At 47.2% G+C, this 27,985-nt stretch overlaps 2 protein-coding genes across 2 annotated transcripts in view; one reads left to right on the top strand and one right to left on the bottom strand.

Annotated features, from left to right (window-relative positions):
* Positions 1–1,396: 1,396 nt before the first annotated feature.
* On the top strand, positions 1,397–6,360 carry POU3F2 (POU class 3 homeobox 2). Its single transcript, XM_030946487.1, has one exon. It carries the CDS (start codon positions 1,465–1,467, stop codon positions 2,770–2,772), a length of 1,308 nt encoding a protein of 435 aa, XP_030802347.1. The 5' UTR covers positions 1,397–1,464; the 3' UTR covers positions 2,773–6,360.
* Positions 6,361–17,795: 11,435 nt separating this feature from the next.
* The window catches only part of FBXL4 (F-box and leucine rich repeat protein 4), a 62,788-nt gene continuing 52,598 nt past the window's right edge, over positions 17,796–27,985 (bottom strand). Inside the window, exon 9 of the mRNA XM_030944628.1 lies at positions 17,796–27,609. Within this exon, the coding sequence (XP_030800488.1) occupies positions 27,446–27,609 (164 nt within the window). The 3' untranslated portion in view covers positions 17,796–27,445. The remainder of the gene's footprint in view (positions 27,610–27,985) is intronic.

Genomic DNA, 27,985 nt, shown 5'->3' on the forward strand with positions numbered 1-27,985 from the left:
ACGTGAGGAAGAATCTCCACTCTTTCATGGACAAAGTTTGCGCCCCCCTCCTCCTCTCCTCCTCCTCCCTCCCCTCCCCACCCCCCGGCAGAAGGAGCTCTTGATACGCCGCTAAACTAACGAAACGAGGTAACTCCTGCTGCGCCCCTTGTCTCAGGGCACTGGATATCCTGTTTATGCTGCTGCTGTGTATATGTTTATGTGCAGGAGCCCATCCCCCCTCTCCTCCACACCCCCACGCAGAGGAATATTTCCAGGCAAGGAGCCTTTCCAGCGCTCACGTTAAACATGATGATTTATAAACAACTCGCAGAAGAAAGCTGTTTCTTGTTAGTAGTAATAAATTCCCCGGTTCGCCCTATTGTGTTATTTCGATGAAGATAGTGGGAGCCTGCGACGCTCACCTACCCCCGTGAGCAGTTTGTTTTCGAGACAAAGCTATGGCTTTCAGCTCAAAAATGGGCAGTGAACTCTTTTCGCGTCGGTCAGCCCGGCGCTGCTCCTTCCTAAGAAATCCGAATCCAGTTCCAGGGTCTCCTTCCTTCCTGTCCGGGCCGCAACTTCTTTTTCTTTTCCCTATCCCCCTCTTTTTTCCCTATTTGTTTTTTCCTTTTCCCACCACCCTCTCATGCCTATCTTCCGCATCCATGCAGAGTCGCCAGCGCAGCTGAGGCGGTCCCGCAGGCACCCCGTCCCCACGGGACGGGACGAGCGGAACAAAACCACCTCTGCAGCGCCGAGGTGCGAAGCCCCGACATCCCCAGAGGAGCGGCGCGCCCCGGCGACCACCGGGTGCCGGGAGCGGGGCAGGGCCGGCGGACGGGCAGGGGCCGCCCGCTCCCCCGCCCCCGGGGGCGCGGCGCTCCCGGGCCGCTCCGGGGGGCTGGCTGCGAGGCGGCGCTGAGAAAGTTGGGGGCGGGCAGGCGAGCATCCCCGGCCCGCGGCGCCCACTCCGGGGCGCAGAGACGCGCGTCGGGCCCGAGCAACAGGAGCCGGCGGCGCCCGGGCAGCGGCAGCATCCTCCCGCCGGCCGTGCGGAGCGGAGCGGAGCGGAGCGGAGCGGAGCGAAGCGGGGCGGGCCGGGGCGGGGCCGGCGGCAGCGGCGGCGCGCCCCTGCCCTCCGCTGGCTCCCCCCGCCCCGCGGCCGCCGCTCCCCCGCGCCCCGTTCCCCCTCGGAGTTGGGTCGGAGCGGGGGCGGGCCGGGGGCGGGGCCGGGGCGGGGCGCGGCCGGCGGGGCGCGCCAATGGCGGGCGGCGGCGGCGGCGGTCGCCGGGAGCGGCGGCGTCCGTCAGGGCGCGGGGAGCCAATGGCGTGCGGCGGCGGGGCGGGGCGGCCGCGCGTGCCTTCGCAGTGGGCCCCGCCGCGCGGGCCGGAGACGCGGGCGCCGCGCGGCGCCGAGGCGAAAAAGTAGCTGTCAAATGCGCGGCGCCTTTAACCGGCGCGATCAGTGCGGCTCGGCGAGTCATGGCGACCGCAGCCTCCAACCACTACAGCCTGCTCGCCTCCGGCTCCCCCATGGTGCACGCCGAGCCGCCCGGCGGCATGCAGCCCGGCGGCGGCTACCGCGACGCCGGCGCCCTGGTGCAGGCGGACTACGCGCTGCAGAGCAACGGGCACCCGCTGAGCCACGCTCACCAGTGGATCGCGGCGCTGTCCCACGGCGGCCCCGGCGGTGGCGGCGGCGGCGGCGGCGGCGGGGGCGGCGGCGGCGGCGGCGGCGGCGAGGCGCCCTGGTCGGCGGGCGCGCTGGGCCAGCCCGACATCAAGCCGGCGGTGGTGCAGGCGGGCGGGCGCGGCGACGAGCTGCCGCCTCCGCCGCAGCACCCGCCGCCGGGGCGGGCGCCGCACCTGGTGCACCACGGCGGCGGCGGCGGAGGGCACCACGCGGCGGCGGCGGCGGCGGCGGCGGCAGCGGCGTGGCGGGCGGGCGGCGCGGCGCACCTGCCGCCCGGCATGGCCGCGGCCAACGGCGCGCAGGCGGGGCTGCTCTACTCGCAGCCGCCCGGCTTCACCGTCAACGGGATGCTGGGCGCCGGGCAGCCGGGGCTGCACCACCACGGCCTGCGCGACGCCCACGAGGAGCCGCCGCCGGGGCCGCCGCACCACGGCCCCGAGCACCCGCCGCCGCCCCACGGCCCCCACCCCGGGGCGGCCGGGCCGGCACCGTCCGCCGCCGCCGCCGCGCCCCCCGGGCCGCCGCCGCACCACGACCCGCACTCCGACGAGGACACGCCGACCTCGGACGACCTGGAGCAGTTCGCCAAGCAGTTCAAGCAGCGGCGCATCAAACTGGGATTTACCCAAGCGGACGTGGGGCTGGCGCTGGGCACCCTCTACGGCAACGTCTTCTCGCAGACCACCATCTGCCGCTTCGAGGCCCTGCAGCTCAGCTTCAAGAACATGTGCAAGCTGAAGCCTTTGTTGAACAAGTGGTTGGAGGAGGCGGACTCCTCCTCGGGCAGCCCCACCAGCATAGACAAGATCGCGGCGCAGGGCCGCAAGCGGAAAAAGCGCACCTCCATCGAGGTGAGCGTCAAGGGCGCGCTGGAGAGCCACTTCCTCAAGTGCCCCAAGCCCTCCGCCCAGGAGATCACCTCGCTCGCGGACAGCCTACAGCTGGAGAAGGAGGTGGTGAGAGTGTGGTTTTGTAACAGGAGACAGAAAGAGAAGCGCATGACTCCCCCGGGAGGGACGCTGCCGGGCGCCGAGGACGTGTACGGGGCCAGCAGGGACACGCCGCCGCACCACGGGGTGCAGACCCCCGTGCAGTGAACTCGCGGCGGGGGCGCCCGGCCCCTCCTCCTCCTCCTCCTCTCCTCCTCCTCCTCCTCTCCTTCCCCCAACTTTTGATTGTCCTTTTTTTTCTTTTTTTTTTTTTTTCTTTTATTTTCTCCTATCTTTAAAAAAAAAAAAAAAAAAAAAAAAAAAAGAAACAAACGCGAAAAAAAAGAGAAAAGAAAACAAAAAGCGAGCGAGCGAGAGGGCGAGCGCGAATCACAGCGGACAGACAGATAGACAGACAAAGCACCTGCACCACACTGTCCCTTAGACTGTAGGAGGTGTGATGCTGTATTTTGACCTTTCCAGGCCAGTGGCCGTGCACGGGAGTGGAGTGGGTACCGCGCACCGGCAGGCAGGCGGGCGCCGGCAGGGCAGCGGCGGGCACCGGCAGGGCAGGCGCAGGGCGAAGCGGTTCGCACAAAACTCCCTCACTCGCTGGCCAAAACAGACGGCGCTGCCCTGCCGGGGTGGGGGCGGAGGAAAAAGGGGGGCACGGCCACCTCGGGTCCCCTCCGCAGCCCCCTCCCGCCACACAAAGGCAGATCGCATTGTGGAATGTCGCTCGGTGTTGGCACATGCTGCTGTGTTTATTTTCTGTGGATCCCCTGTATGAATATATGTAAAAAAGAAAAAGAAAAAAAAAGGAAGAGAACTGAAAAGCTATCCCTTTTGATGTAGACAGTATTTAACCGTACCAATTTGCACTGCAAGAAAATCGAAGTTTACATAAACAAAATGTTTATTTTTTTCTTTTTTCCCCCTTCCTTTCCGACCTTAATTTTGCAAATGACTTGCATTTTCCACAGTGAGCGTTAGTCAACCAGTGACCGGTCTACAACATGTTACTGTGTTTTAGCCTTTGCTTTATGTGTATATGTGAACTTTTGTTATAAACAAGTATCCTTAAATACGTGTAACGCTTATTTTCTCCTTTTACCATAGCAAAAAGAATTAGTATATGTGTGTGTATGTATACATGTGCACGCGTGCACAGGCATACATATATACACATATAAATAATCTCTCTATATACACATATATATGCACCTCCAGCTTCCATTCTCCAGAGATGTGACTCTCATAATTGTTTAATACACGCCTTCAATGGCAGGAGTCAAGTTTGGAGAAAGGAGAATAATGCAAATCAACAAAGTAAACTTCATTTTCAGGCAGTGTGTCCGGGGGTCGAGGCGCAACCAAAGGGGGAGGAAAAAAATATATGCAACCCTTCCAGACTGTGTCAGTGCGGGCAAGCAAGGCCTGGTGTGGGGAAGGCGGAGAGGGAACAACATGTTTCCAGAGTTTTCTCAGAGAAAGTGGCATTTCCTTGAGGGGGAAAGGGAATTATTTAGCTCCCCCACCACCGCCCCCTCAGTGCCCTTTCCTTCCCCTCCTCCCCCCCCGCGGCTCCCCTGCGTGCCTTTGGCATCCCCGGTCTCGCCTCCCAGGCCGATATCAGCCTCTAAACTTTCTTTTATTGAGCAGTTTTATGTCAAGGCAGAGCCAGGGAGAGCCCGAGGAGCTGCTGGGCCCGAAGTGGGGGTCGGGTGCTTACACCTGCCTGTAAACACACGCTGCCCCCTCCTCTCCACAGACACCGTGTGCATTTCTTTTTCACTTTACTTTCCGTATTTATTTTATTTTCTATTTGTATCCAGCCCCTCTCCCTTCCCATCCTCCCCTTGTCCTTTGGTCAGATTGTGGTATAATTTATTGAAGGAAAGGACCAGTTTTAACTTGGGCAGCCTTGTGTCTTTCACTGGGGAATGAAATGAAGTGGGGAAAAAATGCCATTTTTCAATCCGTGTTTCTCACCCCCCCCTCCCTTCGCTAATAGTTTTAAAGTGCATTTCGTGACATTATCTTGATGAGAAATGGTTAACTTTCCAAAATAAAAAAAAAGAGAAAAACCCACGGGGACAAAAAGGAAAAAAATGGAAAAAAAAAAGGAAAACAAAAAGCTCTGAAGGGAAGCAGAGGAGCAGGACCTCGGAGCAGCGCATGTATGTGCGTGTGTCTGCGTGCGTGTTTGTGTACTTATGCACGCACACAGCTATGCATATACATTAGAGGGACTTTATGATAGTTATAAATTCATAAAGGGATCATTTAGCCAGCACAAATGGGTGCTATAGAGACAAAGCATTTTTATAATCTAAAAGTTTACTTAGTTGAGTGTTGGACAATTATGGAGAAAAAACAGTCAAGCATTCTCTCGCAGAACTCTCCTATAAATATTGCATTCAGTAGCTAAGGCTTTAGAATATGTTTCTCATTGTCTTTTAAAATGCCTGTGACACTGGGTTTTCTTTCCTTCTTTCTTTCTCCCTTTCTTTCTTGCTTGCTTTCTTTCTTCTTGGTAAGACAGATGATGATTTCTAAGAGGCACATGCATTAGCCTTTTTCCTGGTTTTCCAACAATTGTTAAAAAGATACGGGCACCAAGCTTTTCTCTTTTCTTTCTTTTTTTGGTTTGTTTTTTTTTTAATTTTTTGTTTGTTTGTTTATGTGTTGAGCTGCTTGTTATTTAAAGTGTTGAGGACTAGCGCCTAGTGAAGTGAATCAGATCAGGGCAGATCCAGTGGTAAAGGGAGGAAATGAACTTTCAGACACTTATTAATATGTGCGTAAGGTCAGACAACGGAGTTGAGAGGATGTTTGAGAAAGCCTCAAACTCCAAATAGGTTTACTAAAAAAAAAGTTACCAAGCAAACCTTACCACTATGTATATATGTTTAATATTTGTCCTTTGAAATGCAGAAATAGTTTCAATGTTTTCTTTGTCTATTTTTCTTTTTTTTTTTTTTTTAAATGCTACCCAGGGAAATATTTTCATATCATTTTTAAGTGGCCTGCCTCAATGTATATTTATTTCTTTTAAAGCAAACAGGTTCTGGAAACTGTTTTTCTGTAGCTTTAAATGAGTAGGTGAACAAAATCTATATGGGATGTAATTTTTTTTTTGTTCAGTCTCTTTAAAAATACTTTGTTTTGGTACATTTGGATGTGCTTGTGGGGAAAAATAAAAACGCAGAGATCCTTATATATTTATGTTAAAGTAATATTTTATTATCTACATAAAACAGAAATGCACAATACCTTCATAGTTTCTTCTAATTATTGAAATATCGTTATTTTATTTTTAAAGATAGCACAGATTTGCATAGTTCTTAAGATCTGGAGGGAGAAGACCCCAGTACTTATACTGAGCTGAGTTCTGTGTAAAAGCACCGCCATTCCTTTCTATTTCATGGAATTTTTGGAATAAATTTGATGCCTATACCGAGAGGTTCCACGCTTATAACTTTGAGGGTCTTGAAGGAGAGCCTCGGGAGCTGTGTTCATTGTGTCTCTCCGCAGATGAACCACAGCCGTGTGTGTTTTGGAGCATTGATTTCTGTGCGGGTAGGGCTGTCTTGCCTTTGATGCTGGTGGGGAGATCTCAAGTTTTTTGCATGCTCTGGCGGAAGGCATGGGGGAGAAGAGGTTCGACTCTTCTCGATCCCCTTTGATAATTTAACATCTGACTCCTTAAAAAAAAAAGAGAGAGAGATAGGAAAAAAGCAAAACAAAAAGGCGGGGCTTAATGATGCGAGTACCGTTTGAAGGAGGAAGGAAGAGCGCGGCTGCCCAGCGGGGCTGCGCACCCTCGGGCCGGGCCGGGCCCGCGGCGGTGGCCCCGGTGTCACGTTCGGTGTCGGCGGCTCCGTGCGGTGACGGGCGGGTCGGTTTTCCCGGAGGGGTCCCGGCTGGGGACCCGCGGGGCTGGCGCGCTGACAGGCGACATCCGAGTGCGCGGTGTTCCCACGCGCGGCGGCGTGTTCAGGTCCTTCTTGTCTGGCTCGGGTTCCTAAGTGCGATATCCTGCTCTGCTCCCCCCTCCCCTCCTTCACGATAGTTTCTAGGCTTATTAGATTTAATCATCTTTTCTAACTTCTAGTCAATATTACACGCATCCCGAACAGATTCAGCTAAATGATCTTATCAATAGTTTCGAAGAGAAGTGACAGAAAGAAGAAGTGTTTTGTGACCGCAGACGTGCTGACGGGTAAAATGTTGAAGCTGGGTATGGATTTAGAAGTCCTTGGTCAATAGCCCGCGGAACGGGCTGCGGAAAGCGAGCAGCCTCTGCCCTCTGCAGGACACTCGGGTGGGCGCCCAGGGAATATTTCGCCTTTGGCGGCAGGGCCCTGCTCTCGGGGAGCGCTCCCGTCTCGGGTGGGCAGGAGGTGGCTTGCACGGACGGTGCCGGTCCCGGCGGGGCAGGCCGGACGCGGGCATGGCCGGCTCCGCCGGTGGCGGGTGGCGCGGCCGCTGCTCGGGGCAGGCCCGGCCGAGGTCCCGGGGCTGCTCCTCCGGGGCTCTTTGCCCGGCGACAGGCTGACCTTACGGGAGAGACTTCGCTCGTCCTTCCGGGCTGGTTGTGGGGAGGCCGGCTGGTTCGGGGGTCGTTCTTTTTATCGCTTTCGATGTCTCTTTTAAGAGAAAGGAGAGGGGGAAATGGAGCAGCCATGGGATGCTCCTTCTTCAGATGGGTGTCAGGGTGTGCGGCGGCTCCTCGGGCTCCCTCCTCTCATTTCCAGGCAGGGACACTCTGTCGTAGGTCAGATGTCAACAACAAAAGCCCTGTTTCCTCAGTTAGCTCTCTCTCTGGGGGAGGCCGAAAGTGGGAGGCGAGAGGAGAGTGTATATCCTGAAGTCTGTCAGTCCTGATTGTCATCCCCAGTGTCCCCAGCCCCGCCGGGGCCAGAGGCAGCAGTCGGTGCTGCCCGGCCCGGGGAGCTCCCACCGCCGCCCAGCTGCGCCGTCTTTCCTGAGAGAGGGCAGTGGGGGCCGGGGTTTGGAAAGAGAGAAGCGGAGGAAGGCGAAATCATCCTACAAATTCCCCAGGCTGCGGGGCAGGCCGGGATGGTGTCCGGCCAGGCGTCACTCTGGGGCTGGGCAGCTTGTGAGAGCCCCACCGGGGGCAGAGGCCGCGCTGTTTCTCCGTCGGGCTTTGTTGGCGGCAGTTCGGGGCTCCTCCGTGTCCCTTCTCCAGTGCCCCGGCTCCCGAGAGCGCCTCTGGCCGCGGCCGGGCCGCGGGGGCAGCGAGGGACGGTCCCGGCTGCCCGCGCCCTCCCGGCCTCCTGCCCGCGGCCTCGGACCTGGCCCCAGCCTGGGGCTGCTCCGGCCCTCCGCTGATCCGATGGGGGAATACCCTGCAAACCCTGTCCCTGGGCTGCCTACCCCTGCCTGCCGGGTGCCCGGGCCTCGGGCTGTCCCAGGCCGCGCTGTTGGAGGATTGGTGGCTCTTTGTTGCTGTGCCGTCGGTGAGGTGCACAGAGAGGTGACCCGGCCGCGGAAGGCAGGCGATGGCCTCCAGTGGGCGATGAGGCCCGGGGGAGAGCGATCCCCGGCGGGCGGGAGAGCTGGGCTTAGTCCGGTTTGAACCTCTGGCCGTGGTTACAGCGCTGGGGAGGGTGGTGGGCGTGGGGGGACCCCCAGGCCGAGCCGGGGCAGCGCCTTGCGGAGCAGGGAGCGGGGGGTGAGGAAAGAAGGAAACTGCCCGCGGCTTTTTGGCGGTGGACGGGGCAGCGACGGCCTCTGCTGCGTCCGGAGCGGAGCCGGGGCGCTGGGGTCCGTCTCGGGAGTCGTGGCTCTCCCGCCTCCCCTGCTCCTGCGGGCGGGTGTCTGTTTATTTTGCGTTTCGGAAGGGACGCCACCTGGGCTGCCCCTCTGGCTGTAAATCTCGATGTGGAAAATATAAAAATCCAAATTTTCAGAGTTGCAGACGCCAAGTTGGCGCTCTGTGCTCGGAGCATGGCCGGGCGCCGTCGGGGATGTAGGAAGGTGTTCTGCAGAAGCGAATTTACCCCTGGCTCGGACGGGCGATGCTGGGGAAGCAGGCACTTCTCCGGGGGAAATTAGTTAGAACAAAGCCAAAGCGTGCTTTAGCCGAAATGGTAAAACAAAAAGCAAGGACTTGTCTTCAGACCCAACTTCTCATCAAACTATAAACCAAACAAGTGGGCTCTCCGGCAGGCGAGTCCCAGCTGCAGTGCGTGGATTCTCACGCCGCAGTCGACCTCGGCCCGTGGCCTGGTCCAAGCTGTGGGTCTCTTCCTTCGAAGCACTTATCTCTCCCTGCAAAGTCCCTGTAAATACCTCCGAAACTCGGCCAAGTGCCCCGAGTGTGCCGGGATTTCAAGCAGAGCCCTCGGGGCCGGGAAGGCCGCCCGTGCCGGCACGGAGCCCCTTCCTTCCCCCGCAGCCCCGGCCCGCAGCGGCCCGGAGCCGGCGCCGCCAGAGCCGAGCATCCCCACGGGGACCCTGCCCTCCCGTCGGCGGGCAAAGAGAGAGAGGGATGGGGCGAGGACACGGCAGCACAGCGGCCGAAGCTTGCCAGCGCTGCCGGGAGCAGCGGCGGGGCTGCGGCTCGGGCGGCTGGGGAGGGGGCGCCGGGACCCCTTCGCCCCAGGGAGGCCGCGGTTCTGGCCCGTGTCCGCCCGGCCCGTCTGTACCCCTGCCGGCCCGGAGCAGGAGCTGTGCCTCCCTCGGCCAGCGGGGATGCGGGGCCTGGGGCCGCCCGGGGAACCCCATCGCTTCTCCGGCAGGGCCGGGGCGGTGCGGGCCGTCCCAGCGCCGGGTCCGGCTCCCGCCCGGCTGCAGCTCTCCCGGCCGGCTCGCAAGGTCCCGCCCGGCCGGGCTGAGCTGTACCGCGCCGTGTGTCCCTGGGCCTGTCCGCACAGATATGATTTTTAAGGATTAAAAAGAGAGCAGGCCGGTAGGAAGTTGGCGGCCGGTGTTTCTCCCCCTCCTCCTCGCACGGCGGTAAATCCTGGCAGGCAGAGGCAGCTTGTAAAAGTGATGACGAGACCGCTCTCCCCCTCCTCTTCCCCGTCCCGTCTCCTCCCGTCCCGGGAGTTGTAAGAGGCGCTCGTCTAAAAGTTAGAACTTGTTTTTAGCCAGCCTGACTCATTCATTAATTCTCCTTCCCTCCTTGATTCATTCATGTCTACAGTCATTCATTGCCAAGTCCATGGAGGCATCAGATCCTTGGTCAGTAGGGGAGACGTACAAACAAGGATGGTGCTATTTATTTCCCTCTGCCTGTGGATTTCTAAGACGTTCAAGCAGGCACAATCATTAAACTAATTTGTATTTGATTGTTTGGGCGGACGGGGGTGAATTTTATTGCACTAAGCATTCAAGCACGCACGCATCGCTGATTACCAGTATACATTAAATAAAGTTGTTTGTACACATTGTCTTACCACATATAGGCAGTCTTATTATTCTAATTACTCTAATTAGCGCATTGAAATGTTTTCTACTTGATTTGAGGAGACAGTGATTAGTTCTATTACTTCTTTTAACTCTTATTTCATGGAAAACTGTTGATGCATGTTCCAATTACCTTGTTTTTCTCTTTAATATAGCGTGGGCCAAAATTATTATGAAATTATATTGTTAGCGGGTAGAAACATCCATCTATTTTCCCTTTCTAAAATAATTTCCTTTTTTTTTTTATTCCACCACCACCAGATAGAACACCCCCAAAGCGTTCACAAGTAATTACTTCTAGGCAGAGCAGCACGTTTCTTCTTTACGATTTCTTCTGCTAGTGCTTTAGTACTTTGTGGCTGTAGCATTAACCTTTATAATTTTTTTTTTCCTAAAAAGAAAAAAAAAGTCTGACATATACTTCACGCAAAGCTATTTCATAAGTTTTAAATTAAGGTTACTATTAATTGATAGGATCAGTTCATCAAACATGTTACTTCGATAGGGAATTGTAATTAAAACCTTAATCCCGTTTGAGACTTAGTTTTATCTTGAACAATTTCTTGAGGGGTTTTCCCCCTTTTCCTTGGCGGTTGCCGCTTGAAGCACGGTGGGGGTACAGAGTGAAACCCAGACCCCACCAGAGCAGGGAGGTTATTTCGTTATCGAAATACCCATCTTCACTATTGAGCCAATTGAGGTTTTGTGTCGAGTTTTGGGATGTGTGTGTTGGCCTTTTGTGTTGATGTGGCGGCCACTTAAACCCAGACGGTGACAAAGCGGGCGGCGGGGATGGAATCTCGCCTTCCTTCCACATTACAGACAGGGAGACTGGCTATTTCTCGGTCATAAAAATACTGCCTTTTTTGTTAGCTTCCCCCCCTTCCTCTTCGGGTTAGTTTGTTAAATAAATACGAAGGGATGGGGAAAAAATAAAGAAGGGATGGGGGAAGGAAAAAAAGGAAGAAACGCAAACCATCCCTTAAATTCTTGGAAGTCCAGGTCTGGAGGGAAATCTATGGAGTTACATAGGTAAATATTGGGCCTGGGCTGCTTATACTTTTAATATTTAAACTGGGATTATAGGGGATGTAAAGACGCCTTCCTAACCTTTGCCAATTGCCTGCGCGAGGAGAAATCCCACAAGATGCACAAAGGGGCGAGACGGCTTCCCACCGCCTCTGATAAACGACTCCGCCGCTGGTGTGGCTGGGGACCGGCTTTCCCCCAGGGCCGGGGCTGACGGGGTGTGCAGCGCTGGGGTTTGGCGGGGGTCCTGTTTGAAGGCGGGGGTCCTGTTCCTGCTTCCCGCGGAGCATCGTCTCGCCCCGCTCCGTGGGCCGCGCTCAGCGCCGGCAGCGCTCCGGTCCGGGGGAAGGCGCAACGGGCCGGGGCCGGGATTGAGGCCGAGATTGGGGCTGGGAACGGGGCCGGGATTGGGGCTGGGAACAGGCCGGGATTGGGGCTGGGAACGGGACCGGGATTGGGGCCGGGATTGGGGCTGGGAACGGGACCGGGAGCGGGGCCGGGATTGGGGCCGCGCGTGGAGCGCGAGCGCCCCCCAGCGGCTACCGCGGCCGCCGCGGGGGCTCCCCCGGGAAGGGCCGGAGAGCATCCCACATCCCGCACCCCGCATCCCGCACCCCGCATCCCGCACCCCGCATCCCCCATCCCCATCCCGCATCCCCCATCCCGCATCCCCCATCCCGCACCCCGCATCCCGCACCCCGCATCCCGCATCCCACACCCTGCATCCCGCATCCCGCATCCCGCACCCCGCACCCCGCACCCCGCATCCCACATCCCGCATCCCGCATGCATCCCCCATCCCGCATCCCGCACCCCGCATCCCGCATCCCACACCCTGCATCCCACATCCCGCATCCCGCATCCCGCACCCCGCACCCCGCACCCCGCACCCCGCATCCCGCATCCCGCACCCCGCATCCCCCATCCCGCACCCGGCATCCCGCATCCCGCATCCCACACCCCGCATCCCCCATCCCGCACCCCGCATCCCGCATCCTGCACCCCGCATCCCACATCCCGCATCCCCCATCCCGCACCCCGCATCCCGCACCTCGCATCCCCCATCCCCTTCCCCGCTCCCAAGGTCCATGCTCTCCCTGCGCACAAGGACGGCGGGGCTGGCCTCAGGGACACCTGTCGGAGAGGTCGCTGGAGTCCATGGTGCCTCTGGGAGGGGGATGACAAAGTCGTGAGTATGCTTGTTGTCTTTTCTTCCTTTTTTAAAATTTTTCGGTGATTTGGTTTTGGTTTGTTTGGGTTTTGTTTGGTTTTTTATTTGTTTTTATGTTTTGGGGTTTTTTTTGTATGTTGTTTTTTGTTGTTGTTTTTAAAATATACACACAGAAACATCTAAATCCCATGTAAAAGTGTTGCTTGTCCTGTCGTCTGGATGGAATTTAAAAAAAAAAAAAACGGCAAAAACCATCACCCAGGAGATCCATGGTTTATTTGCAAGCCCCCGAAAACCGGGAGAGATGCCATTTGCCTCTCCTCCTCCTCCCGCTGGAGAGGTGTGCAGTCCCTCAGACTGGCAATCCCTCTTCCAGCTCAGGCATGTTGGATAACGGGACCAAGCTCTGTCACTTCTCCGTGGCACAGCAGCAGACCCATGGCGTGGTTCCATGGAGGGGACACCCGTGAGGCTCGGCTGCTCTGACCACGCTATGTGAGCATGGCGTCGCTCTTGCTGCTGCCCTCAGGCTCGCAGGGAGGTGCAGCCCAGCGCCAGGCATCCCGCAGCCTCCAGGAGCTGTTCCCCGCCCCGCGCATCCAGGCATCCCGCAGCCTCCAGGAGCTGTTCCCCGCCCCGCACATCCAGGCATCCCGCAGCCTCCAGGAGCTGTTCCCTGCCCCGCGCATCCCCCGGCAAGCAAGGGCACAGCCGGGGCAGCGGGACTGGGGCAGGTCCCAGGGTCCTGAGCCCGCCTCTGCCAGTGCCTTCCCTTCTTCTGGGAAGGCAGGGGGCTCGAATCCCACCATCTCACCAAATGGCTTCTGTTCTTGCTGAAGGCAAACCACCCCACATGCCAGACCAGTGTCACCAAATGCCTCCAAAAAACCGCAACAACCCCAAAACTCTCCTCCATTGGATGAACCCCCCAGGAAGAGAGATCTGGGGACAGCCCTGGTCTCCTGCAGGGCCTTTCTCATGCTGGCTGGGTGCTCTCTTTTTACGACAGCCTCCCCAGGTTGTCTGACATGTGTCAGGAGTTGGGCTCTGAATGGGCCCGCACCCCTGGGCGGCAGCACGGGCTGGTACGACCACACAGGTTTACAACTTGTGTTTATTTCAGTGCTGCTGGTTTGTAACTACCACTTGCCATGCTGTGTATGTAGGTGCTGAAAATGTTAAAATATTGTGAATATCAAGAACCCAAGACATTCAGACATTCTGCTGCAGCAGACTTCCTTGCACTGAAAACTGATAAGTGACATATCACGATCTCAGAGTCTCTTGTTAACTCAACAAGCAAATTGAGCTGAAACAAAACAAAACAAAACACCCAAGACAGATTAAGTTTTAGAAAGAAACAAGCATTCTGCACAGAGCTAATCGCACTACAGGCAGCCAACACTGTAGCACTGAGCAGACACAGGAGAAAATAACCAGTTTTCCAGCTGAACATCAATGCTGGACTTGTTCAGATAACAGAAAGGAGATGCTGTGGGTACAGCAGGAATTGGAAAGGTAAGCTGTGGCTACATCTTCAACTACTGACCAAGTCTGTGTCTATCCTACCTGTGGAGATAGCTCTGTTCACAGTAGGCAAAAAGCCATAAGGTCCAGCCTCCAAAAGGAACAGCTGGCTTTGTCCCAGGGACTCTTCCTAAACCAGTTGATAAGTAAGGATTGATTTATTTGCTAATAGGTCTGAGGAGCTGGAGAACATTGGCCTTTTGCATACTAATTTTGCATACATGCTCAGTATATATAATATATCCCAAACGAGCAGTTTTAAATTTTGGGTGGAATTGATGTCTTTAGCTTAAAGTAGTCTCTCATTTAATCATGCATGTCTGCCTCTCTGGATGGGGCACGAAAAGGACAGAAAACCCAGCCTGCCCACACGCCTTGTGTAGCCAGCCAAGAGAGGTGAGTGTTTCAGAGGGCCTGCAGAGAGGCTCTCCGTCCATCTGGCTTTGGTCCTGCCTCCCCTCCAGCTGACCATTCAGAAATACAGGCCCAACCACAGCAGGGGCCAGGCCACTTGAGGTTTTATATCCATAGATTCGATTTCACTCCCCTTCACTTCCCACAAGGCTGAAATCAATCTCGCTCTCCCCTGCCTGGCCCAGCACTGCGACTCTTGCCCTCCTGCCTCTACACCTCCAGTGAAAGGGCAGAAGGGGGCTCACCTCGAAAACACACACATAACCCAGCAGCTAAGCCTCAGCTGCACCTTCAGTTAATTCCCCTTGGCCTGAATCCAAGGCTTCCCACATTCCAGCCCTGCTCTACTGCCAGATTGGGACCTAACTCTCACCAGGGAAAATAAGGCTAGCTGCAGGAGGCTCCTGCTAGCCCCAAATACACAGCCTACATGGCAGGGGAAACCCCACCCCCATGTGCTGAACCACTTCTGGCTAAGGTAAAATTCAGCAGCAAGCAGAGTCTGGGCTAAGGACACACTGTGGAGTTTGCAGGAGACCTTAGAGGCAGTGGCTGCAGTAGCTGTGAGTGTTGTAAAACACCAATAACAGCCTCATTGAAATGTTACAATTCCAACCTGTTACCCAATACAGAAGAGCATCCCAAGGGAATATGGACCATTTTCTCATATCTGTTTTGAGACAAGATACAGCATTGCTATTTCTCGGCCAGAGGGAACAGCCTCTGCCTTCCCTGGATAGATCCTGCTGTTGTGTGTGAACAGAGCCACAACAGATATGAATCATTCAGCAGCAGACAGAAAGATGCAAAAAGCTGGAATTCCCTCACTCTTCCAAATTTAAGCTCATTATTTTAGGAGGCTTCTGGGGAAAAGTGTTTTTTGTAAGGAGACAGTGCTGTTCTGAGGAAAAAGATATGCTAGGGAGCAAGGCAGTACATGTACTTCCTTGCAAAGAGACAGGAGACTGTATTGTTCACTTAGTCTCCTGCAATATTTAAGGGAACTGAAAGATGTAAAAACTGCCTAAGGACTGTATATTTAGGAAAAGGCAAAAAGAGGGGTTGTAACCCGACCCCCTCACAAAGGACTTTTTCCTATCAGGGCACAGACAGCACTGAATCATTAGCTGGACATCCTCAATCTGTGGCTCCTTTATGAAGATCTGCCACTTTGAGCAGAGGAGACACAAATGTGAAAGCCTCTGCACCTTTTGGAGAGCAGCAGAACACCCATTGATCAATACTTTAACTTGAAAGCTGCCATAATTCTCTGAAAACACTGAATTATTTAAAAGTATAGATATAAAAAAAAATCAGAGCAGCATTGTAGATCTCTCAGTTTGATCAGTGCCCACAATTTTTTGATCTTAAAAATTCTTTCTCTTAGTCAATTCAAAGATAGTGATTTACTCTTGTGTAACATTTTTCTCCATGAGTGTCATTAATAACAGATACAGTAAATACTACCTGGTGACACACAAATGGAAAATGAATCAGAACTGTTTTAAAACTCCTCCCCAGGTCCAGCAGCAGCCACAGCATGGATAAAAACAGACCAGGGTGCCTGAAGGCTGTGTCCCACCATTTTTCTTCCCTTCCACAATAATTTTTAAAAGAGAGGCATCTTATACTCAGCACTAGGTAAGGGTTCTAGAAAAGATATCTGCTGGGGGAATGAAAGTCACTGCAAGGCACTGTATCAAGTCTAACAATGAATGTTATGGGGAAAAAAATAGACATGTTGAAAATAGCATGTCTATATTTTTTATAAAAATTTCTCTAAACAGAGATACCACCAGAGTTAGTTCTCTGAAGTTTATCCCAAACACAGTAATTTTCTTCTAGATTCTTCTGTGGTGGGCCTTCTGTGCTACAGTAATGTTAACATTTATTATTAGACATGTAGACTAGAAAAGATAACCTAAGTAGATTGCCAGTCACATCTTTCACATTCAGTGTAGTTTTTAAATAGAAACAATTTAATATTATTATATATACTTTTAAAAATATTTTGCCTGTGGTGCACTTTGAGCCCTGAGCTTGTAGCCAGTTAACAAGGCTGAATCTAAGCATGATTCATCCTTTCCACAAAGAAATTATACAGACTGCATCACTGGCCTCCAGCTGCATTTAGAGACACATTGGCCTGAAGTTTGAACTGAAATTGTTTGTGCATTTGCATCCAGAGGGGTAGACATGACCTTGCTACAAAAATTCTGATGCATTTATTTTACCTTCTGAAGATACTTCTCAGTTCAAAACTACCTGGTCACGGCATCAGGGCATTTTTATTTCTAGCTCTAAAAAACTGTGAGGGAAAGCATTATGCTAAAATCTGTTTGTGATAATAAATGCCTACATTGTATATAATAACATTTGATTTTACCAGTGAATAAACAATTGCAGCATGCATGGTATCAGATCTGCAGTGTTCTGTTTAAATTTCAGTCAAGATTGCCAATTGCATTGCAAAGTAACAGAGATAAGTTTGCATTTTTAATGTTTTCACAGAACACCAAACTTTCCTCCCTCTGTCTAGACATAAAGCAGGTAAAAGTATGGGCATGGAGAACATATAACTCCTTAAGCTGCCCAAATAAAAATGCACATCTGCCAAACAATAATGTAAAGAAGTGTATTACAGGCTCTCAGGCATTAAAGTCTGCAAATCCTGACATATTTTGAAATCTGGCTTTATCTGTGTAGGTTTTTAAACTGTTTACACTACCAGAAGTGCCCCACAGAGGAAAGACAAACACCTGACACCTTTCAGATTTTTGTGTGAATTTTCAATATTGTGAAAGAGGTATCATGAGAAACAGGGCCACCAGAAATAATTCCTGAAACTGTACTTTAGCAGGCATCAAAAGTCAGCTTTGTTTAGTCCAAATGCACAGAAGCCAGGTCCAGTCTTGTTCATACACTTCTGGATAACTATAAGCACCAGGAGCTCTGAATTGATGCTAGAAGACAGTTTTAGCACATTTGAAATTAAACTGGCCTGAGGCAAAGCTGTGATACAAAAGCAGAACCCTTCAGGAGGTGCTGGAGATTAAAAGTCTTATTAAGAGTTTCTTTAGAGGTGTTAGAAAACTCAAAGCTCTGTGTCTGGTTAAGTTAATTGCATTGAACAATTAACATTATCAGGAGAACCTAACACTCAAAAAATTTGTCTAGAAGAAAATGGGCACTGATTAAATCAACATCAAGTTTGGAACCCATAAAACCACTTTAGATAACTCATCAAAAGGAAGACAAACTCCTAGCAAAGCATTTTCAATTCAACATTTGGGTTGATCTTCACAAGTAGAGTCCAGCTGATCACCTGTCCCCTTCTGGTGCTCATATTCAAAGCTGCAGAGGTCTTAACATTTTTGCTAAATTCAGAATTTATCGTGTTACTTAAGCTCCACATTTAAAAGCAGTGCGAACATAATTAAAGGGATTAAGAAATACCTTATGGTAACATAATTTGCACTAGACTAGGAAATTATTCTTGAAAGAAAGTCAACAATTATATTTTTCTTGGAGGTCTCTCTTGGTACATTGTAATCTCCATATTCTGCTTTATATCCCATCTGTCTACATACATCTGTTGTCTCTTGCTCTGTACCACAAACTGTTTCAGGCATTGAAGCATCTATTTTGTGTAACACACCTAGTTCCACGTGCTTTCATAGGACTAGAGGAAGCTAACCATTAAACAATAATACACTTTTCTAATAATAATTTTTTTAAAAGCTAGGTTACAAATCAATATCCAAAAAACAACCTATTTCAAAACGAACAGTGATAAAAATATAAGCAAACTGTTCTTCAGAATGCATCATATTGTGTTGTATTTTATTGGTTTTTAAAAGGAATGCACGAAAGGTCAATGAATGTAGACAAATAATTTATTTTTTATTTATTCATTATTTTATGTACAGTTGGCATTTTGCAACACAGTCAAAGGGAAACAAATTAAGTGCAAAGCAAGATAAATATTATAGGTTGAATATATTTTAATACATTTCTGTCATCTCCAAATTAGCAGACACTGACAACTCAGGGAGAACATTAATTTCAACTTTTTTATACTGGCAGTAATGGAGTAAACTGCACAACACAGTATTATGATATTTTAAATGATCCAACACAGCAGAAGAAAACAGGCTTAATTTCCTACATAGAAATCATTGATTAACTTTTAAAGATAAGATTTTATCTTTGAATTAGCATTATAAGGCATTAGATTATTTCTCCATAATAAATGAAATCCTTCATGAATACAGGGCTAACATCTCTGTTTTGTGTGTATGTGTGTATTCAAGTCAACCCATACTTCATACCCCAAAAGCATCAGTCAAATGAGGAGGAGCCAGGGATCCATGGCGGAGCTGTGTCTGCAAATGCACACACATGTAAAACCTTTGGCTCTACACACAGAAAGAAAGAAGATACAGTTGCCAAATCTGAAAAGAAGGAATACACCAATAACATTATCTTCCACTTACTCTCAGTCAACACAGATCAGAAGAAAACCCTTGTTTTGAAATGTAATCAAGTACTTGCCTAAGTATAAAAGCATGAGTCTCAGAGAGGCATATCAAAAATAAATGTAGATGTTAAGATAAACACCCCTAGTATACTAAGAGGAGGAAAAAACTAAAACTGGATCAGCTAATTACTGAATAGGAACACAGAAAACAGATTTGGGATCTAAGACTGCACATACAGAAAGAGCTCTTGGAATACTGACTATACTTAGGACTGCAAAGGGGTGGATGTTAGCTTCATGGGCCAATGCAGCTTAAGATCAGAAAAACGGTCCTGAAAAACACATCAGAGAACTGCTGCCCCTCCCTCCAGCTTAGATTTGCTAACCACTGCCTTCACCATACTTTAGACATGCTCTTATTAGCCTTTCTAATGTAAAACTTCCAACGGCTCTTTGGAAGGAAGGATCTTTTTTGGGGAATTTATCGAAGCCAGTTAGGACCTGAATGTTCTCATATGTTCACACTAGCATTTTATACTTTAGGGCTTGAGTCACCACCATGAGGTTCAAATAAACAACCTCACTTTGGACATTTTTGTGGCACAGTACTGAGATGAACTATGTAAAAATTTAGAAGCTTTGGATCACAATCAAAAGTGGCTATCCTCACTTATGCTAATTTGAATTAAAGCATTTGCACAACCAACATGCTCCCACCTGCTGCTTGTTATTCTTTTAATTGAAGCTAAATGCCCCCTTCCTTCTGCTTGCTTTAATAGCCAAATTGGGAGAGAAAAAAAAACCCAAGCAACTAAAAGGACAACTACTAGAAAACAAGCAGTTTTCTAGTTTTAACCGAGATATTTTGTAGGGAGAAATCAAATCCAGTTCAACTAACAGAGCAATGAAAGTGGTGGCCTTTGGTGGAAGCAAGTCAAGCTAGGGGACTAATAGAGAGCACCAAGGGGTAAGCAACCTCTTACTCTGAATCCACTCAAGCTAGCTTCCAACAGAAATTGTATTGGGTCTACACAGACCTCTGCTTCTCCAAAGGTCAATTCAAGACCTCAATTGAAGACTAATCTGATCCAAATTACTCCATAGAAGAACCTATCTACTCAGTGACAGGACCGTAGGAGAATAGTGTCCTAACTTTAGTATCTACTCTAGATATTTAAAATTCAATGATATAAATACCCTCCAGCTACAGAAAATGTGCTTAGAGGCAATTATCCCTTTTGTCCTTCTCAACTTGTTATTACAAAAAGGCATAACTTGCTTCTGGTGCTTACAGGCATAGCATGCACAGCACAGGTACTTACAGATAGTGTCTGGAACTATTCCCTCTATTGCTGCACTTCCACCTTTACAGAAATTAGTTTCTTTAAAAGGTAATGCAATAGGAGTTTCTCGTTACATTACTCAAACTCCTATTGCAGCAGAAAATGGATCGTACTATTAAATCATAAATACAATGCAAGTATTTTGTTGCTGGTTATGCGATGGGGGGCAGGGAGAGACACCTATTATGTTTAAATGAATCCAGGTGCTGGATTTAGGTATTTAAATGTGAAAGTCTGGAGATGTCCTTCCTTCTCATCTGCACATATGAATAAATGTGAGCAGGAAATTTCCCCAGGGAATTCACACACCTCAGTTCCAGAGCTAGGCCAATCTCCACAACCCTCAACTCCACCATCTGCCTGGCAAGGACATGAATGCAAAATGCCACAAGATGCTGAAGAGCTGCAGTGTCTTTATGTTCATTAACAAAATCCAGAAAGATCACCATCACACAGATTTCACCATGACAGCTGAAGGGCACCTGTAATTGTCTGTATACCAAAGTTAAATCAGAAAGTGCAAGGTCTCCCTGTGAATACATCAATTCCTGGTTATTTTAATTTACTTTTAGTAACTATTCCTAAATAACTTCAAGCATAGACTAGCCATTAGTTTCCAAATCCTAACCACGCCATTCATTTCAGAACAGCAGGTATGTGCAAAAATCTGTGGCACTGCCCTAAAAGAAAAATCTAGAGAGACCAAGATCTGATAAAAGGGAATCCATCTCTGATGGTGAGCAGAGACAACACCTCCTGACAATGGTAAAATAGTAAATATACAAAAGATGGGAACTCACCACAATTATACACAGTACCTCCCTAAAACACCCAAACATCTCACTCTTTTGTAAACTTGGTCCTCTTTTTTACTTGAATTGGAATATTTGTGTTTGACACTATGAACAGATAACTGCTATACTCAGTTTCCAACAGAGTAAGCAGGGATAACTGTCACCTAAACCATGGCAATCTCAATTCAGTGTAAGGTCTGTATAAACAAAACTAAAGATCTACAAACTAAACCATTCTTAGTGTATTATAGACAACTCAGTTTCTACCCAGAAACTATCGCCAGTGCCCAAGAACAGGGTTATTTTTCTTAGTCCTTGGTGTAACTTTCAGGCTTTGGAGTGACAATCACTCTCCCATAAAACAGTTGTATGTTTTGTATGTTACAGAGCTGCATGTTGAAAACGTTACCAAAATTTTATTCCAGTTAAGTTGCATCTAGATTTTCCTGCTAACTTAAATGGAGAGATATGTTACTTCTCCCAAAATAACAAAAAAGGGAAATGTACAAGATTCTTGTGTCATGTTCCTTATGACAGGTATTCTTTCTTTTCCCCTCTCCCTACCTTCTTCAGCAATCAGTACAATGAAGCAAAGAAACCAACCACGGGCATATCTCGGATGATAAAACAAAGAACAGATGAGGCTGGAAAGGGACCTCTGGAGGTCATCTAGTTCAGCCTCCACCAGCTCAAGTGGGGCCACCCCGTCAGTGCCCAGGATGATGAATATCTCCAAGGGTGGAGACTCCACAAGCTCTCTAGGCAACCTGTGCCATAGAATGTGTCATCTTGGATGTTTCAGTTTGTGCACATTGCCTCTTGTCCTGTTCATGGGCATCACTGAGAAGAATATGGCTCCCTCTTCTTCATTCTTTCCCTCCAGCAGGTATTCCAATACATTGATCAGATTTCCCTTGAACCTTCTCCAGAGACTTTACCATTTTCACCCCCAAACTACAGCTTGTCTTCAGAAAAGGACCCGTTGCAAAAAATCTGAGCAATTACGTCTTACATGCATCTGTGTGTACATGCATGAAATAGTTTCAATAAATAACAAAAAACATGAATTCACAGTGGTAGGCAAAGAAAAACTATTTTTATGTAGTTGATAAAAATGAAACAGAGACATTCTGACTTACTGCACAAACATGTACACGAAAGGTCAATATTAAGAGCATCTAAACGGTAAATCTTGATTTAGAAGTATGAGCATGTGATACTATGTGGAAAGCTATGTTTCTGGGAAAGGTAGAGCTGAAGAGCTGACCTAGAGCAAGGCACTTATTTTCCTTACATCTATAAATAGCTCTGGCTACCCTTCCATGAGTTTACAGATAAATCTGAATAAATCCCCTTTTTTCTTTCCTCAACCTTGTTGACATTTACATTTCTTTAGAATCTAAGGAAAATGAGTTTTCAAATAGTTGAGAGTATTTTCATTCTTTTATTTTTAGAAAAGGTGAACAAAACATGCAACAGAAAAACTCATTCCTTACAATGGCTGCCCTTCAGTTTAGGACGTCTGTCCTAACTCTGTGCCATTTACCATCCTTAAGTGAAAACAACACAAGGAGAAACCAGAGCTATGTAACTCAAACAAAAGTATTTAGACCATTAGCTGAAAAGGAAAATCTCACCAGTGCCTCCTATTACAGAGGCTGAATCTTCTTAATGAGACTTTTCCTGCTGATGCATTTCTCTGAAGCTCCTGAGGATCTGTAACATGCAGCATCCATTTCTCAGCCCTTCCAAATGTTAGTTATCACAACTTGTCCTGTGCTGGTAACTTTTATTAAAGAGCACCTTCTTGCACTTCATTGTCAAGTCAGATATCTAAAAATCACAGAAATCATCATCTCAGTGAAGGACTAATGCCTTCATTTGGGAAAAAATGTTGACTGCATCTGACACAGCAAGTGCAGATGCATTAAACCAGGGATTTCTAGTCTAGTAATTTCCAAAGCTACAACTTACAGAATCACTGTGAAAGAGCCATGAATATGTAAATCATCTATATAAAGTCGCTCCCATAGTCCTCATAATAAAATGTTACATTTTATTTAGTTTTTGTAAATTTAGCAGTCCTGCTGATGTGACATGGGAAATATATCCCAAAAGATGCAATAAGTACACACAGTAAGAACCAGGACTCAGCACACAATTTTTGCAAATGCACAGTGGGTGACATTTCTGATGACAGCAGAGCAGTTAAACTACTCAGTCTTAATTATAGCAATATGAAAGATTATCAAAATAGTGGCAATACATTAATTATGTTTGCCTGTTCAAGCATTTACAGAACTATACGTACAGCCAGTTAGGTACATGAGATTTTGGAAAAGGAAAAGAGGATGCATTTCCAAAAACCCAAACTCAAAAGCCAAATAAACTGATAACATAAAACAAATTATATACCACAGGTATTAGCAAGGGGCAGAAGCAGATCCTGGCATTAAAAAAACTCCTCAAGGTTTCCTCCTCAGAATTTCTTTTTTCTTTCTTTTTTTTTCGCTTCTGTCTGGATGGAATTTGGAGGGTTTGAAGGTTTAAGGATGGATGTTGTTTCAGTCTTGTTTTTCAAGACAGGCAGTACAGCACTGGATGGAATTAATCTCAGTTTAGTATCTAACCTGAGCTAAATCACAGCTTCCACAGTCTCCAGAGAGGCTCTCTAGAACATGATTCATTCTACTTTCCTGAAATGTCTGCCTTAGGAGATTAATAACCCTCTAGAGGTGCCCAGATTCCTCCATTTTAGTAGATGTCTAACTTTCAGAGAACTACATTTAGTGAGATTAATTCTACTCACTGTGTACCATGATTACTGGACATCTTATGTCTGGGAAATTTAGCATAAAAGCTCTAAGGAAATGCAAAGGTTTTGGGAGGTTTTGTTGTTTGCTCACTTGTGGTTTTTTGTCTGAAACTTGGGCCTCCAAGTACATGGGGGACTATAAGGCCCAAACTCCCATACAAAATTGTTCTATATAAGTCATGCTCACTAATGGACTTAATCAGGTGGATAATTTAAAGAACAGAAACCCCATCCATTTCATAGAGCTATGCAGCCAGACAGCTCAAAATTATGAACACAAGTACACTACTGAATTAAAACCTTGAAGAGTTAAGAAGATGCTTTAAATGGTAAAGTTATCATACTAGTTTTTGTGTTTTATTATTATATTTTATTGTTAAATTACCCAAGGAATTACATCTTTACCAACAGGCCATCCCACATCAATTTCATACAGCAGGTATGGAAGACCCCCTTTAGCTTAAAAACAGGAGCAGTTCAGAGTAAACCCCTTCTTTTGGACATGTTAGCCATGTTTTTTTAAACATTTGTTGCCAAAGAATATCTTTTCCAAAGCTTCAAAAAGACAGATAACCAAACAACAGGATTAAAAAAAGGAATATCCTTAACAGCAGAATTTAGATAACATGACTGAGGGACAGTCTAGTGATGGAGACGAGACCAAATTCAAGAGTAATTAAATTTCTCCAGTGGAGGAATTGACATCATTCATTTTGGATTAAATGAAACTAGAACGTAAGTGTCCCTCTATATGACTGCTTTGCAAGAAGACAGTCCACAGTAGTTATCAGATTTTGCATTCACTCTTCATACCCTGTAACCCCTTTCACGAGCAGACAAACCAAAAGGCACTTTGGTAAAGCAACACTGGAAATTCAGCACATCTGTCCAGGCTTTTCCTGCTCCATGGTAGAGATGAACTCAGTCTCCAGGTAGAGTAAAGCAATAGTTGAAAGCAGAACTGCTATGAAACACCTTTTTTCTATTACACTCACTTTACAAAAGTAATTCCTACATGAAAAACTTTGAGATTTATACATATATGTTTATGTATGTACACATATCCAAAAGAATTCATATAAACACATGAATGTATGTGTGTGTATATACATAATTTATGCATACATATATATAAATAAATAGACACACTTAAGATAGCACAACTAAAGAGACAGCAACCTATTCTTGCTTCTCTGTGACATAAGGGGAAGGTCTAAAAGCAAGTTGTTTTCTTTATCCTACAAGTATTACAAATGTCAAGTCTGGTCTAACTTTATTTTGCTGGAAGACTTCTTGGACTTATGAGGCCATAGCTAAAAGAGCTGCTTACTCTCTGACTGAAGGTTGAAATCTACAACTATAGATGGAAGTCATTCCCAATCGCTTCTCTGCTCTTTGAATTAATTACGTGTCAGTAATAGCCAAATTTTAAACAATCCAAATAATAAGTCAACTTCAATTTATCTTCCAACTGACAACAGAGAATTCCTGAAAAAAACATTTTCAAACAGAAGATGCAACATAAGAAAGAAAAAATCCTCCAGTGTGAACAAAATTTCAATTTAAACCTTCTTTACGCTACCTAAAAAGCAACAGAGAATGCAATTCTTTACATGTATGTGATTACAAAAACACTTATTTGATTCACTGATGAGAAAAATCTCTATTATCTACCAAGTTTACCAGTTTGAAGGCACAATGGCTATCACTTCATCCACATCCCACTCTATTTACAGTGAAAAACAAACAAAACAGATCTCTGTAGGAAAAAAAAGGAGATAAACACAGAATAACCCCTGAGAAGTGATTTTACAACAAATACATTTGTTTTGAACTCTGTTCTTTGTAAACTCCCATTATCTGTACCTGTGTTCTCATGTAACTAGAATAATAATGTTTAACAATTACAATGAAAAATATAGACTAAAAAAAGTTACAAGTTCACAGAAAAACAAATGAACCCAAACATGATTGAGAGAAATGAGGTCTCACAGAGAATCATACCAAAGCTGTCACCTTTCAGTATGGAAAAAAAAGTAAATCAATTTAAAGTTCTCTGACAATGCTCAGATTTCTAAAGAAGAAAAAAATGGAATGGCATAAACTAGTTGGAAATCCCACAGTGCCATCTGTGTGGAGGGAAAATATCAAAAAGCCAACTGTGCATGCCCTTCTTTGGATCTGGAATTTCCCAGAGATTCAGCAAATTTTAAAAATCTGAAGAACTAGGCCTTTCAATAAAATCAGATAAATGTTCTGTAGCTGTTTCATGACATGGTTTATAAAGTATTGGCACCAGCACAAAGAGTTCAAAGCAGTCATTCAGGAGTCACAGAGATTGTCAGATTTTTAACGATTTGCAGCAATCCTCTAGTAGCACTTGGTTATTTACTGCATGAACTGAAGTGTTCTTTGTCACTGATCTTCAGTACAATACTGTACTTCTCTCAGACAAAGTATTTTTCTTCTTATTCCAGTAGGTAGTAAGTGCCATCAATACAAGAATAACAGAATCAGTATCAAAAGACAGCCTATATTTTATGGTCCATATGCATCAACAATGGCTAAAAAGGTAAAACTCTAAACCAAAGCTGTACAGAGCAACATACTCTAGCAGTGGTATTCAAGGGAAAAAAAAGAGAAAAGCTTCATTCAAGAAAGTGCAAAAGGAAGAAACTTCCAGAAATACTTGAGCAGTCTTAAAGAGAGAGTGCAATAGTACTTTCAGCTACTCTCCTCTTGGAAAAGCAAAACAAAACAAAAACCCAAACAAAAAAAATCCAGTAATAAAGTTTGGTGATTATAAAATCATCAAATTGTATTGCCCTTGTTTCAAACCCATTGTATTTTCATTGCTGTTTTATTGAACAAAGATGCTTATTTTTACACCTGACAGTAGATTTGATGCCAGTGAAAGGACAGTTGCTAAGACATTACCCTAAGTTCTACTTTTTGTGGTACTCTGCACAATAACCAGATGTATCACAAATAAAGTTTTGACCATGACAGAAATTTGAAAAAGAAAACTGCCCTGGAGTTTTCTACACATCACCAGTTACAACATTAAGTACTTGGCTTAAACTTTGTATCTCAATACCAAGAAGCAGCTGTCAATTTTATCTTTAGTTTCTGCTCTAAGTTCAGGTGGTCCAGGTTCTTTCTTGCATTTATCTGTTGTGCTGCTTAGGCTGGACTGTAAAACATCACTACATCTATTTCAGGTGAAGGAAGGGAGAAAACTGTATCAGATACAGTTCATTGCCAAAACTCAAAGAAGACGAAGTGCATTTTCTATCTGTTCTTATACACACTTAAACTGGTTTTCAAATAACTAATTATAGGCCAGATGATAAAATCTTATGCTGCAGGTCAAACTAGAATGCTACAATATCTGTGTATGTATATACAAATACATATGGATACATTTATATATACACACACAAACACATGAAAAGGAAGCACCCATATTTTCCTTACTGATAAATATTGAACTTCTGCTTTCACCTGGATATTAACATAGTGTATTGTGTATAACACCCTGTGAAGGGACATTTAAGAAGACATTCATTTGCTTCTCATTAAAGCCAGACATATGGCTAGTATTTAAAAACATGCAGTGCCACCAATTAACAGAGCAAAATAATTCTTAGGTACAATATCAACTTAAAGAAATATAATACATTTAAATGTATTTTACCCATCTGTGTAAATAATTAATAGTTTCCACTATTTTATAGCAGATTTATATTCTCCTTAAAAAAAAATTCAGCACAAATTTACAGGAAAACAACTCTGTCAAACAAGTTCCACAGCAGCATATGTAGGGAGTCACTGGGTGAAACTCTTTTTTATGAACACATTAGGAAAGTTGGCATTCAGTTCTAGCACAACTCTATTATCGATCTGTGAACAGAAGGACACATCGAGTAAAGAAAGATCTTTACAAGACTCCAGCAATTTTCTTAAAGATGCAGGGCTCACCATCCTCGTTCCTGTTCAAAAACAAAACAAAACAGAATTGTAAAGTTACTGAGAAAAGTGTAGGGTTTTAAGCTGTTAATACCATGTCATGAAAAAATGCTACTACAACACAACTTTTATCTAGATTATTTAAATGAGTTTTCAAATTAAAAGCTTCTCAAAGAGCACATAGAACTTTTACCTTTAAAAAGCCTAGTGTATTTTCTTAACTGTTTAAGTCACCGTCATTTCCTACTGGGGGACAACTTTACAGCTTCAAGGGGAATCTCTTGCTACAGAAGCCAGGTACCCAGAGCCACAAGCCCTCCCAGGGACCAGATGCTGGGCTTAGGCAGCAGCATGGAAGGTTACAGTCATGCTCTCCTGTTGAGCACACAGACCATCAGC

This window comes from Camarhynchus parvulus, chromosome 3 (assembly GCF_901933205.1).
Source record: "Camarhynchus parvulus chromosome 3, STF_HiC, whole genome shotgun sequence".
Classification (NCBI taxonomy): domain Eukaryota; kingdom Metazoa; phylum Chordata; class Aves; order Passeriformes; family Thraupidae; genus Camarhynchus; species Camarhynchus parvulus.

What these genes read in the sequence shown, in the direction of transcription:
- POU3F2 (XM_030946487.1), top strand. Translation starts at nt 1,465, where the DNA reads ATGGCGACCGCAGCCTCCAACCACTACAGCCTGCTCGCCTCCGGCTCC.